Source organism: Pteropus alecto, unplaced genomic scaffold (genome assembly GCF_000325575.1).
Source record: "Pteropus alecto unplaced genomic scaffold, ASM32557v1 scaffold71, whole genome shotgun sequence".
In the NCBI taxonomy this organism is placed as follows: Eukaryota; Metazoa; Chordata; class Mammalia; order Chiroptera; family Pteropodidae; genus Pteropus; species Pteropus alecto.
This window is the reverse complement of record NW_006433024.1, coordinates 4090751-4104835: the sequence shown is the minus strand read 5'-3', so window position 1 is coordinate 4104835 and position 14085 is coordinate 4090751. Positions and strand designations below refer to the sequence as shown.

Sequence of the window (14085 nt, the reverse complement as noted above, 5' to 3'; positions counted from 1 at the left end):
AGTCTGTGGAAGGGAAAGCTTTTGGTCTCCTCACTGGGCGAAATGCTGAGACTTTCTCCAAGGACTGGGGTAACTCAAAAAGGGCTCTGCTCTCCTGAAAGGATTTCAGAACCCTAAAAATAGAGAGACTCTCTAACTTGGGTGGGAGATACAAACAGCTGAAGTGGCTGTCCTTGGCCCCCACAGGTGACCTGCAATAGGACCAACCTGCCAGCAGCGCCCCTTGGCTCAGGTCCCTCACGCTCCTGGACTCACCTAGTGCTGAAGACCAGCGCAGGCAGGAGAGGCAGCAAGTAGTGTGCTGGGCTGAATTTCATTCTGTCGCCTGCCGGGGTCCTCCTTCCCTCGCTGCCTTCGCTCTCCCTCGTCGTCCGGGTCCTGTCGCTCCTCGGTGCCCGGCTGTGTCCGCTAACGGAGATGAGCCCTCTCCAGCAGGTGATGGAAAGAAACGGACAAACGGACAGACGCCTCGCGAAGGCAGGCACTGAGAGCGGGGAGTATCTTTGGGAGTGATGTCACCAGCGGCGAGTCGAGCCCTGCCGGGGATTGTTCGGCGCCAGCGCTCCCGAGCCCGGAGGGCGCGTTGTCACTCGCGCTGGAGGCGGTGCGGGGAGAGGGGGTGGGGTGCCCAGCGATGGCCCTGCGCGCTCCGGTCAACCGGCTGCGCTCAGCCGGCTGCTCGCCCACGCGGGGCTGATCATTTATTCCCGTTTTCCCCGAGGATGGGGAGGAGCGGAAAGAGGTCGAGGAGAACTCTAATCTGCCCGTTGTTGAACCAGCGTACTCCGCAGGAGGTGAGACAATTCACTGGGAAAGACTATCAGACGCTTAGAGTCACAGGCAGGTGTCCCTCACCTGATTGAGCCATGTTTGGAAGAACGTCGCTGTGGAGATAATGTTTAAAATATTATTCTAATTAAAAATACACAATGATTTGCCTGATGCGGAAGGAAGGACAGCAAGAGTAAGCAGCGTCCAGAATATACCCTAAGCCTATAACGCTATCGAAAGCTTCTTAGTCCGCACATGTGTACTGTAAAGAGGTTTCAGGACCAGTAGGACATCTGCTGCTTCTGAGGTTGGAAAATTTCTGATCTTCCTCCGATTTCAATTTGTCCACTTGTACTAGCAACTGGCAGTGGGGTTGGAGCTGGTGGCCCAGTTTCACTCACCTGAAGAGGCCTTTTCTTCAGGTGAGGAGACATAACTGAGTGATTCACCAACATGTTAACAGTATCGGAAGGCAGGAAATCTTATATGTCATTTTATTTTCTACATTTTCCAAATTCCTATGATGGACATCTGATATTTAATAAGCTTTATTTTGAAAAATTGATTAGTAAAATTAAATAACACAACTCTAATACAAAATAGCATTTTGCAAAAGCAATTCTGGAAAACAGCCAACTTCATCCACTGATGTTGGATTCTAGGATTTTTACAACCTGGTATGTTTTTGATATAACAGCAGGATGTCCGGGTTAAATAAATGTTTATAAAGCACTTCCTCATACATTATTTCATTTAATTCTCATGAGAGCCATCCTAGAGATATATAAACTAATATTATACCTATTATAGAGACAAGGAAACTGAAGACCATCAAGATCTGAACTGGATTTTATTTCAACAAATACTGAGTTTCTTCTAAATCTTAAGCAAACTCTACTTTTGCCTGGAACATAACACCTTGAACAGCTATTATACCTATTATAGAGACAAGGAAACTGAAGACCATCAAGATCTGAACTGGATTTTATTTCAACAAACTACTGAGTTCTTCTAAATCTTAAGCAAACTCTACTTTTGCCTGGAACATCACACCTTGCACAGCTATCCCAGTGATCAACACAAAGTTGATGTTTAATAAAGGCTGAAATGCACTCAAAGGCCTATAGGGCAAAGGTCAAGTGGTCTTCAGCAATTCCTATCCAGAGGGTTCAGCTCATATTCCATTTTTTTCAAGGGCAAGCCATTTACACTAAAACATGGATTAAACATCTCTTTTAACCTAACTTTTGAAGACATTATTTGTAGGAAAAATATATTTGTTATAAAGCTCTATTTTAAAGAGGAGATGAGTTTAAGGAATTAACCATCTAATTTACTGATTTGTTTTTGTTTTTTCTTTTAATTAGATAGAAGTTTAAAATATTCACACAGAACAGACATTGCTTTAAAACCGCAGGCCACTAAAATAGATGAATAATAACTTTCACAAACTAGATACCAGCCCCTTGGGCAATAGTAAGTTTCACAACAGATGTAACTAGACATATACAAATCAATTCACTTGGGAATTAAATGTTTTTTAAATAGAAAAATTGCACTACAACAGAACTCTGACTGGGAAAGAAAATATGTGTTTCAGTTTGTTCTTAACAGAGTTGTCTAATAATAGATTTCCTACTCAGTTTGGAAGGTAACCATTGAGTTGCACACTCAGCAAACACATATGCCAGTACTTGGTAATAAAACAAAAAAAAAGTTGTATATTAGGAAATGATATGCTTGTAGAAAACATTTTTGTTTATATAACAAAACTGAGTTCGTTATATGTGCCCTAATCATAGAAACCAAGTGTGGTAGTCATTTCTATTACTCTCCTCTTTGGCAGCTGGGGTGACAGATTCAGAGTGTGTAAGTAACACCTTCAATATCACTCAAGTAACTTATGTAGTGGAGATGGTATTCAAATTCAGTCTGCATCACTGTAAAACATTTGTTTTCTTCAGGAAAAGTTTGTTTTTTAAATATACCTATGTAATAAAAGACTTTCCCCAGCCTAAATTGTTATTTTTTATATTAGATGTATAATACAGACTATAGGACAGACTACTGTAGATTGTCAATCAAGAAAGGGAAGTATTAGAATGAACATTTTTAAAACTGTCTCACATTTATGTTGTGCTTCTTGGATACCAATAAAGAACCACAAGATTTGTTGGCTTTTATGCATTTTCTGCAAGCAGAAAAAAAACACCTTTTCTGATCCATTAGGTCATCAGGGAAGCATATCTTGGAAGGCGAACCTAAGTACCTTGGAAAGTGAAACTCCCAAAGATTTAAGGGACTGAAGTATTAAATTCTGAATTCAAGTATAGATCTTTCTTTCAGCAGAAGTCTTTTCTTGTTGGGGAATTACAAGACCATAAGTCTCCATCACCCATGACATTCTGTCTACACTGCCACAAGAAAACTCAAATCCATAATTAATTTCATGGTTTCAGAGATTCAGTATATAAATTTTAAAGTTGCAGCAGTGCAGACAGGAGGTTCACTTAGCTGAAACCACCTGACCTATGCGGAGTCCCAACTCGGTCCTAAGCAAAAGTTGATCGCAGTAACTATACTGAAGTCTGAATAAAGGACATCAAGAAAGCCCACACAGTTACACTGAGAGGCTGGTCGCCATAAAATGCAGGATTGGGAGACACAGGGGATCTTTTTTAAAAATAGCTTTTTTGGGATTTAATTCAGGTACCAAAAACTTCACCATTTTATAGTACATAATTCAATATTTTAAAAAATATTGTCATAAGGTTATAAAAATGTCACTATTATCTAATTCCAGAACATTTTCCTTACCCCCAAACAAAACCTTGTGCCCACTAGCTGTCACTTACCACTCCCTTCTTTCTCTCTTTTTCATATCCTTGGCAACCACCAATCTGACTACTGTCTCTACAGATGTTCCTAATTTTTGACATTTTATATAAATTGGGTCATACTATATGTGGTATTATGTCATATTCATGTTTCAATTATTCACATTGTACTATGTGTCTATGTGTACTTCTTTTTTATTACTAAATAATGTCCCATTGTAGGGATACACCACATTGTGTTTATACATTCATTGATTGAAGGACATTAGGGTTGTTTTCATGTTCTTGCTATTATATATAATGCTGCTATGAACATTTATATAAAAGTTCTGTGTGGACATTTGTTTCCCATCTTCTTAGGTAGATACCTAGGAGAGAAATTACTGGTTCACATAATAACACTGAGTTTATTTTTTTTGAGAAACTGCCAAATTGTTTTCAAAATAGCCACACAATTATACATTCCCACAAGCAATACATGAAGCTGTCAATTTCTCTATATCTTTGCCAACACTTGGTATTTTCAATTTTTTATTATTATTATTATTATTATTATTATTATTATTATTATTATAGTGGGTGTGAAGTGATATCTCATTATGGTTTTGACTTGTATTTACCTGATGGTTAACCATATTGAGCATCTTTTCACATGCTTATTCACCATTCATATACAATTGTTGGAGATAAGTTTATTCCAATTATTTGCTCATTTTGAGTCATTTGTGACTTAGTTCTGAATTATAAGTTCTTTACACATTCTGAATACAATTCTTTTATTAGATATATGATTTACAAATGTCTTCTCTCCATCCTTGGGTTAACTTTTCATTTTCTTGATTGTTATTTTCAGCAAAAACGTTTTTTGTTTTTTTTAATCTTTCAAGCAAAAAAGCTTTTAATTTTAATGAAGACCAATATATCTATTCTTGTATAAAAAAGGCTTTGTTTCACCCATCATGAAAATTTGTCTCAGCTTTCTTTTAAGAATTACATTGTTCGAGCTATATGCATTTAGAGTCAGTTTTTGTGTACAGTGTGAGAGAGGGGTCCAACTTAATTCTTTGTATGGGGGTATATGCTTGTCCTAGCATCAGCTATTAAAAAGTTTATTCTTTTCCCCATTTAATTGCCCTATTTCTTCTCTCTCACAGTAATATGTTTTTTATCATTTTTGTATTTCTCTTTCTTCTCATATTTTAAACTCTGATATTGCCTAGAATTTTACCCTTTATCCTCTTCCTTTAAAATTCATTATTTTTAATCCTCCTGTGACCTTATAATTTAAATGACTTTTACTTCTCCAATGTGGTTCTAAGTCTAAATATATGTCACCAGCCTAGACTTCTTCACTGAGCTTCCAGCTAGGTTTCCTTACCTCTAAGTCAAGCTTGATCACACAGAGCTTTTGTTCTTTCTGGTCATCCTGTTTATTTCCTCATATCTCCATCTATTCAGTCACTCAAGTTACAAACTTGGGAGTCATCTATTACATTTACCTCTCACTTCTCCCACATTTTGTCAATCAACAAGTCCTACGGATTTTACTTCCTAAGTATTTTTTTATACAGTCATCCCAACCCAGTATTAAACGTATCATCAGGGCTCTACTTAGGAATCATCGTGTTTGATTCTAAAGTGTGTTCCTTATTCTCAGGTGTAATTTCCTCCAATCTATTCCCCCAGTTTGATCCATCTAAACCGCAAAAATATTTATTGCCTTAAAGATCCTAGGAAATAACACTCAATAATAGATCCAGTACATGTCTCCTCTCTATTTTTTTCTTTAACTTCCATTTACACTCTAGACAGAGTAATAGAAGTTTCCTTTGATGTGATGTTACAATTTTTCATGTTATTCCTTCTTCCTGAAGTGCTCTCTCACTCATCTTATTTGTACCTGACTTTAATCATGTGAGACATGAATGCCATCACCTCTTTCTATGATAATTTCCTTAACCCATCTACCACCATGAACTTGGTAAGGTCTCCCTTCTCTGAGTCTTATGACATGTGATAGACGACAGTATTTCACTCATAATAATATTTAGTAATTTTAAATTTCTATCTCTCCCTATACCATATTAAGAATATAAGGGTGGTATTTCTCACTTTCCTTGGTGCTAAGATAAAATTATTTTTGTAAAATTGTAAAAATTGTATTTATACTTATGTATTTTCACTTATGCATTTTCTAAGCCAGTCACTAATTTTATCCATGTATCTATAAACCTGGAGGTTAAAGACTTAAAAAAAAAAGATGTTTTATACAGTTCATTGAAACTGTTTACTGTTTTTATTCTCACTGTTTTATTGTTGCTCATGAAATCTATAAGAAAATTTCCTTTAATGAGTCCAATTATCTTTTTTTCTTACCAAATACATCCTAAGAAAGTGAAAACAAAAGCCATAAGGCTAATACAGGTATTTGTGTCCCATATAAAAACAAAAACAAAAACAAAAACAAATCAATGAACAAAGAAACAGAAGACCAAACTCTATACTCGCTAGTTCTTTTGAGCCAAGTCTAATGCACTGAATGGCTTGACTCACTGTATTTTCTACCTTCTTGGTATGTCACATTCCAGTTGGTTCACATGAATGTGCAGGAGCTCTGGAGTGGGAATTCTCCAGGAAGAAAAAGTAACTCCAGGATTTCTGCTAATTTATGCTTATTGCCCTGGAAACAATCCTGTGTCCTCCTCTTTGCTAGTATCACCATGTATTTGAGTTATCCTGAGACTAGGTCTATTCACTTGAAAAAAGAAATGGACAAACACAAGAATAATCAAAATATTTGCTTTGCTTCTTTTTATCCAAAGGTGGGAGTTACATTGTAAATCTGCTTTTGGTAAACAATTATTTTGGGAATTCACCACAGAACTAAGACTTCCATGAATCCTTTTGTAAAGTAAAAAAGTCTTTTGTAATAAGCAGAGCAATAACTTGATGTATAAATTTTAAGCTCCTTTTTTGTTTTTAGTATTTTCATATTTTGCAATATGTTTACAAGGGAATCTGGTTTGTCCAACGAATCTATTCACTGGGATCTGTTAAATTCCACCAAACTTTTAAGTCAATGGTATTTTGGGGATTATGTGTGTATTTCCTTTTGTCACACACATTTGTACAGCTTAGTGAATTAACATAGATAAATGTCAGACCTAGTTTATGCCCTCTTCTGTAACCGTCTCTCATTACACAAGTATTAAACCCAAGATTTCTAAGACATAGCTTTCCTTGATCACTGTATGTAACATTGGACATATGATTTTCAAAGACATCCTCTCATCCAACATTATATTTAAAATATAACTCAAAATATAATTCGTGATGAGAATTCTGCTTCCAGGCATAAAGGAATAATTGATATCAGACTTGTCTTCCTACTATAAACAAATATAAAATTTGAAAAAAATAATTTTGTGACATGACTATTTTCAAGCATTGAGAAACAGAAAGAGCAGGATTATAAAAAGAAAGCCCATGCTCACACCAGTTTTCTCAAGATGAGCGTTTTAGCTAATGTGGTACAAGAAGGTGGAATACAAGGGAAACAAGAGTCCCACTGAGCTGAGGAGGCAAAATCAGTTTCAATCTCTAAGGAGCCTACGGTTTGTGGGAAATAGTAACAGAGAAGGAAAAGCTTTGCAAAAAAACTTGCAAAATAATGAATAGGGATTCACCACGGGTCGTTGCCTAAGGGCTGGGCTGCATAAGCACATACCAGACTCTGAAGGGGCCAGTTCCGCTAACCTGCAGTTACAGCGAGGCTGTCGTAGTGATACCAGTAATTTTTTGATTGTTGGAAATACTGGAATTTTCATCCAGCTAGAGTGGAAAATACCAAGAACACTTTGCAAATGCATCGGGCATTTAGTTGAGACTCCAGAAAGGCCATTGTTAAAAAGAAACAATAGGCCCAAAATGAGCTAAGCCCTAGGTCAGCAAACCAAGACTTAATTTCAGTTTCAGCCTCTTCCAGGAATGTAAACTTTAACCAATCTGGAATTTCTTTGTCAAGACTAGTGAGATATTCTGCCTGATAAGACTTGTGTGAAATAATCTACTCTTTTAACTTTCTTGTGCCATCCCCTTTTGCCTATAAAAGCCTTCTATTTTGTACAATTCTTCAAAGCTTCTTTCTATTTGCTAGAGTGGATGTTGCCTGATTCATGAATCTTTTAATAAAACAAATTAGATCTTCAAATTTATTTGGTGGAATTTTTAGCATCAGTTTTTTGCAGTAAGAGCCATGCTTTAGTATCAGAGATGTATCTTAGAACTAAAGACAACTGATATAGATTCACAGTAAAAAGAATGTTTAAAAGCCTGATAGTATTGAAAATAACCAACAGTAATTTAATTGCCTACAGAGGAAAACTGAACACCCACTAAAGAAAGATGAAATTATCTAAAAATCTCCACAGTGTATTCAGCACTATGCCAAGCATATAATTAAATTATTAGATACATGAACAAGCATAGAAATGTACTCATAATCAAAAAAAGTAATTAGCAAAATTAGTAGATAAAGACTACATAAAAATTTAAAGTACAAAAGGAAACAAATGAAAATTGTGAAAATGGCAATACAAAATATGTAATAAAAATGCATATCTGAATATTGAAGAACAAAGAGTTAGTAAACTCGAAGACACATAAATAGAAATAATTCTATCTGAAGGAAAGAAAAAATAATTGAAGAAATATTTGAACAAGGATTTAGTAAACTGTGGTATCATATCAAGTTGTCTAGTAAACATGGGTTTGGAATTTCATAGGAATAAAAAGAAAAAATTAGGACTCATATATAAAGAAAAAAGAGACAAAAATGCCAAATATGTTTAAAGAACAAACTTATATTTTGAGAAGTTTCCCTAAATTTAAGCAGGATAAATACAAAAAGAAGTATACTTAGATATATCACTGTCAAAGTACTGAAAAATAAAGAAGAAAATCTTAAATAGGAATATTGTATACAAAAGAATCTTAATATTCATGGCAGATTCTCAAAGGAGAAAACAATGTAACTGGTATCTTTAAAGTGCTGCAAAGCTGTCATTTCAGATTTTCTAATTAACAAAAATATCCTTAAAAAATGAGACCAAAACACCATTTTTAAATAAATAAAATCTGAAAGAATTCTTAGCAGAAAATCTATTCTAGCACAGATGATAAAAGACATTGTTCAGGATGAAGGGAAATAACACAAGAATGCAAGTTCATTTGGGAAAAATGAGGAGTTCCAGAAAGAGTACATATTTAAATAAACATAAAAAACTGTCTCTTTTTCCCTTAATTTTTTTAAAGACAAAATCTAGTAACCTTACCTTCCATGTCTTGATTATGTAGAACTAATATAGGACAACAATAGCATAAGGAATAGAGATGATAAATAAACTACACTATTAGAGAGCCTTATTCTGTTACATGAACTTTTAAATATTAGCTTTTAGCATTATATGTAAAGTATGAATGCATAACATAGTCACTAGAGTAACCACAGAGCAAGTCCAAATACATATAACAAATGTTCTAAAGTAGAAAAAAAAAGAACAATAAAAAAGAAAGATTAATCCAAAAGAAGACAAGAAAGAAAGAATAGAGGAACAGTAGCTCAAATGGGAGAAATAGAAAGCAAATAGTAAAATAGTGGACATAAACCAAACCATATCAATAATTAAATGAATAACAACAAAGAACATCAATTAAAAATAAGAGATTGTTAGATTGAATAAATATTCAACTAAAGATTGTCTACAATACAAATATAAAGACAAAAAATTTTGCATAAGAAAGCTTGAGTTGTTATATTAATAACAAAAGATTACTTCATGATATTACTAAAGATAGACATATTTTATAATAATAATGAAGTCAAATAATCACAAAGTTATAATAATTTTAACTATATGTACTTAAAAACAAAATATAAAAAGAAAAGAAAGGAGTCTCAAGGTAGAAAAAATCAAATATAGTCGGAGATAGAGATTTCAACACATCATTATCATAATAAACAAATATACAAAATATTAAGATATAGAACTTTTGAAGTATATTATTAACTAAATTTGCATAACATTTATAAAATACTTCACCTAAAATACAGAAAATACATTTATCTAAATATATATAAACATTAGTTATGATAAGCAATAGGCCAGTCTATAATATAATTCTCTATGCATTTCAAAAAATTAAAACTTCCGGAACATATACTCTGACCAAATAGAGTAAAATTAAAGATTAATATCACCATAAGAAGCTAGAAAAAGAAGATCAAATTAAACTCAAAGTACTTGCATGGAAGGAAATAAGAAGAGAAATCAATAATACAGAATATTATTACAATATATACTACCAACATCATGAATAAAAGGAGGCAGTCTTGTAGATATTACCAATATTAAATGGATAATAAGAGTATATTACTCTAATATATTGACGGGTTAGATGAAATGGACACATTTATGAAAAAATATAACTTATCAAAACATATAACTTACCAAAGAATTAGAAAATGTTAATAGCCTCACTAAAGTAATTTAATCAATAATTTAAAGCTTACCTACCCCAAAGAGAAATTCCAGATGATTTCACTGCTGAATTCTACCAAATTTTAATCTTGTGTTTCAGAAGTTAGAGGAATATGGGTCTTCTCTCTCCATTGTATGATCATTATATAGTTATTATTTTCCTGGTAACAAAGGCAGAGATTTGAGATTTAAATAAAATCATAGGCAGTTACTCTTATGAACATTTTGTGACTTAGGTTAGACAAAAATTCTATAGGACACAAAAGTGCAAAACATAAGAGAAAATACATTGATAAATCGTATTTCAAAAAATAAAATATTTCTAATTTTGGAAGAAGTCACTAAGAGAATAAAAACACAAGGCAGAAATTAGCAGAAAAAAATGGCAACATTATTTTGACAAAGAAATTGCAATAAGAATATGTAATTGATACTTAAAAACAATGATCAAAAGGCAAATAATACTATAAAAAGCTTTGCCAAAAAAAAAAAACACGAACAAGAACTTCTCATAAGAGAATATTAGGTTGTTCAGGTAAGTACATAAAAAGGGGCTCAACATCATTAGTCATCAGAGAAATGAGAAATAAATCTATAATGAGAAATCACTACCAGAAATGAGAAAGCCACTGCTAGAATGGCTAAAATGAAAGTCTAGTAACATGAAATATTGGAAAGAATGTGGTACAACTCGAACTCTATGTAGACTACATAGTGGCAAAACCACTTCAGATTGGTCGCTTTGTATAAACATATACACATACACTACTGACCCAGAAATTTCAATCCTGGTTCTTTACTCAACAGATATGATAGTATATATCCACAAAAGAACTTGTATGACAATATTTATAGCTGCTCTATTTATACTAGCGAAAATTATAAACAATTCAAATGTCTATCAACATGAGAATATGCACATATATTTAAGATTTACTTATGCAGTTTTAAAAATATGTAACCAAAGAAACTAGACATTAAAAAGTACATACTAATTAATTCATTTTACATGAAGTTCAATGTTAGGCAAAATTAATCTATGGTAATAAAAATAAGAATAATGGTTCCCAATGGAGGACATTTATTAAAAGTAATTGAGTACAAGAAGATTTCTTTGGTCAATCAAAATGTTTTATATTCTGATTAGGGTGTTGATTCAAAGGTGATAACATTTGCCAAAACTCATCAAATCTTAAAACTTAATTTAACCATTTTATCAGCTTTATTGAGTTATGATCCAAAAATTTTATATTTATGATCTGTGTATATCATTTTTAATACTTTTTAAATAAATTATTAAAAATTTTTAATCAATTTTTAATCATTTTTAAATAAAAATGATTAATTAGGATAGTCATTATTATTTCTAATAAAATATTTTCTGGCTAGGAAATCTTTCTACCTGTCTATCCATCAATCCATTCCCTCATCTATCTATCCATTTAACCAAAATTTCTTGAGAGCATCCTAATCTATTTCACTAGTCAATTACTGATGATATGATTTCAGTTCATTTAGAATTAATGTAAATATGAAATTTAGAAATAACCGTATATGTTTTCTGAAAGAGTAATCAAAAGTTACTATCTGAGGGTTCTAACTAAGCTTTTGGAGTCAAGGAACCTCAGAGAAAGTAACAACGACATAAATCATGAGAGATAAAAAGGACTTTACTAAACAAACAAACAAAAGACTGTCAGAGTTGATCTAAGGGTATAATAGAGCCTTGTTTCTACAGACAAACTGTTTCAATTTGAATATTACATTGCTTCTCACTAGTTCTGAGACTGTAGAAAGTCTGAGACCTGATTCTCTGGAAAATAAGCACACCTATATAATAGAATTACCGGGAGGACTGAAAATTCAAGTTTAGGAATTCATCAGTACCCACAGAACTCCGCAGTGGATTATATCAATGGCAGCAAAGGACACAAATTGAAAGTAACAGAAGGGAAATTTCATTGGGTAAAGTCAAGAGAAAGTCAGATGAAGGCTCCTGATTCTTTCCTTAGCAGAGTCTCACGGGACCCACCTTCTATCAGAGAACCAAAAGGACATATATGAGATATCTCTATCTATTGAAACCTACTGAGTCTCAACAGTTAAGACTTTTGTGGAGGACTGATTACATAGGCACATTCCCATTATGTAACCCGACACAATAACTCAGAACCCAGTATAAATACCAAATGTACATCATAAATCTTGCTAAGCAATCCTGACAAGCATCCACATTATGTCCCATTGCTGTCTAAGCATTCAATATGATATCATTGAAGACCACATTCCTAGGCATTGGCCAAGGATAAATCTTAGTTCCAGGCTGTCTTAAAAATATGCAAGGATTGCGTAACCAATCAACATTGGGACTACCATTATTTTCTGGGAAACAATAGTACCTGTATCATAGGATTACTGTGAGGATTAAATGTGTCTATAAAAATGGAAATAAGGAGTGTTTAATAAATATTAACTATAATAATAACTATATCTTCAGTATACTATTATTAAGAAACTACACATAGTTTGTGCTCTAAAGTGATGAATAGCACAGTATTGTTTAGAAGGGAGTATTTAAATGAGTGACAGAGTGTAAGAAATAAAACTAAAAAGGTAAGAAGTGTCAATGTCTTAAGAGGCTTTGATGTCATTGTAAAGGACTTGAATTTTATCCTGGAGATGGTGGGGGACTGAAATATTTTAAATAGGAATGCTGTAGTAGTCTCTAAGATAACTCCCAAAGATTCTGCTTTTTGACTCTTCACACTATAATTAGTTCCTTTCCACATCCACATAGTACTGATGTAGATCTGAGACCAATGAAACATGGGACAAATATTGGTCTGTCTGTCTCTGTCTCTGTCTCTGTCTCTCCCTTTCTGTTTCTCTCTCTTTTTGATCACTTTCTGTAGGGCAACCCAGTTAGATGCCATGTTGGTCCCTTGGACAGGACCATATGATGAGGAACTGACTGCCACAACCATCAACAACTATGTGAGAATGGCAGTGAATCCTTTAGCCCAGTTAAGCATTTTAGTTCTTTTCTGTCTTAAAAATAATTTTTCTCTATATCACTCTTCCTCCATAAGCAAACTAGTTTATTTTGCTTTATCTGTACACTTGATTAAAAATATAGCATAACGCAAACCAAGTAAACACTTTGGATCTACACTCACTTATTGACTCTTCTTAATTAGATTAATGTTATCCAAATACGTTAACCCATTTCCCTTTTGACCTCAGAATATTCACGGGGGGTGCTTGTGCCTGCAGCATTTACCCTGAGATAACTTGTGGATTACAGTCGTAACCTTACCCCCAAAGTTTGCCACAATATATCTCACTTTTACTATTATTTTTGCATCGCTCTAGTATATCAATAGTTTTTGGAAACAAATGACATCATTCTATTTATAGCGTTCTATTTTTAGTAGTGGTATTTCCATTTACAAAATATAGTAATTCTTGATCGCTGAAAATGTCAAATCCTAGAAAACGTAGCATTCTTATATGTGATGTTAGCATCATTCTGGAACAGTTGTTAGCCAAAGATTCATTTGATGAATCCAATTTATGTGTACACTTCCGTTACATTAAGATTAGAGACAAGTTCTGTTTAGAAATAACTCTAAGAACAATTTTTGTATTTTATTTTCACATCTAAAACCAGTCAGATTTGCTTCAGCCTCAGAGAGTGTGTTTATGTAAAATTAAATTAACACTGGCAGTGAGCTGCACTTTTTTTTTCTAAACGGGAAATGGATTAAGTGCCAAATAATAGCGCTATAATACCTGTTCTAAACAATTAATATGCAAGTTCTCTAACTTAAATATATTATTTAAATTTAAATTTTAAATTTTTGAAGTGACAGATATTCATACAGTATTTTCTCCACTGTCCTTGTGGTTTAAACTGCCTATTTATGTTTTATTAAAAT

The 14085-nt window shown here is 33.4% G+C and overlaps 1 protein-coding gene across 3 annotated transcripts in view; it reads right to left on the bottom strand.

Moving 5' to 3' along the window:
• The window catches only part of LUZP2 (leucine zipper protein 2), a 391941-nt gene extending 391081 nt beyond the window's left edge, over positions 1-860 (bottom strand). For 2 of the 3 annotated variants that reach the window (XM_025044128.1, XM_025044129.1), the window contains exon 1: positions 256-857. Coding sequence is in view for 1 of the 3 variants with exons in the window: in XM_015586409.2 (XP_015441895.1) it covers positions 256-317 (62 nt within the window). In the remaining 2 variants the exon portion in view is untranslated. Of the gene's footprint in view, positions 1-255 lie in introns of all 3 variants that reach the window. The other variant, XM_015586409.2, reaches the window with a different exon arrangement.
• Positions 861-14085: the final 13225 nt, after the last annotated feature.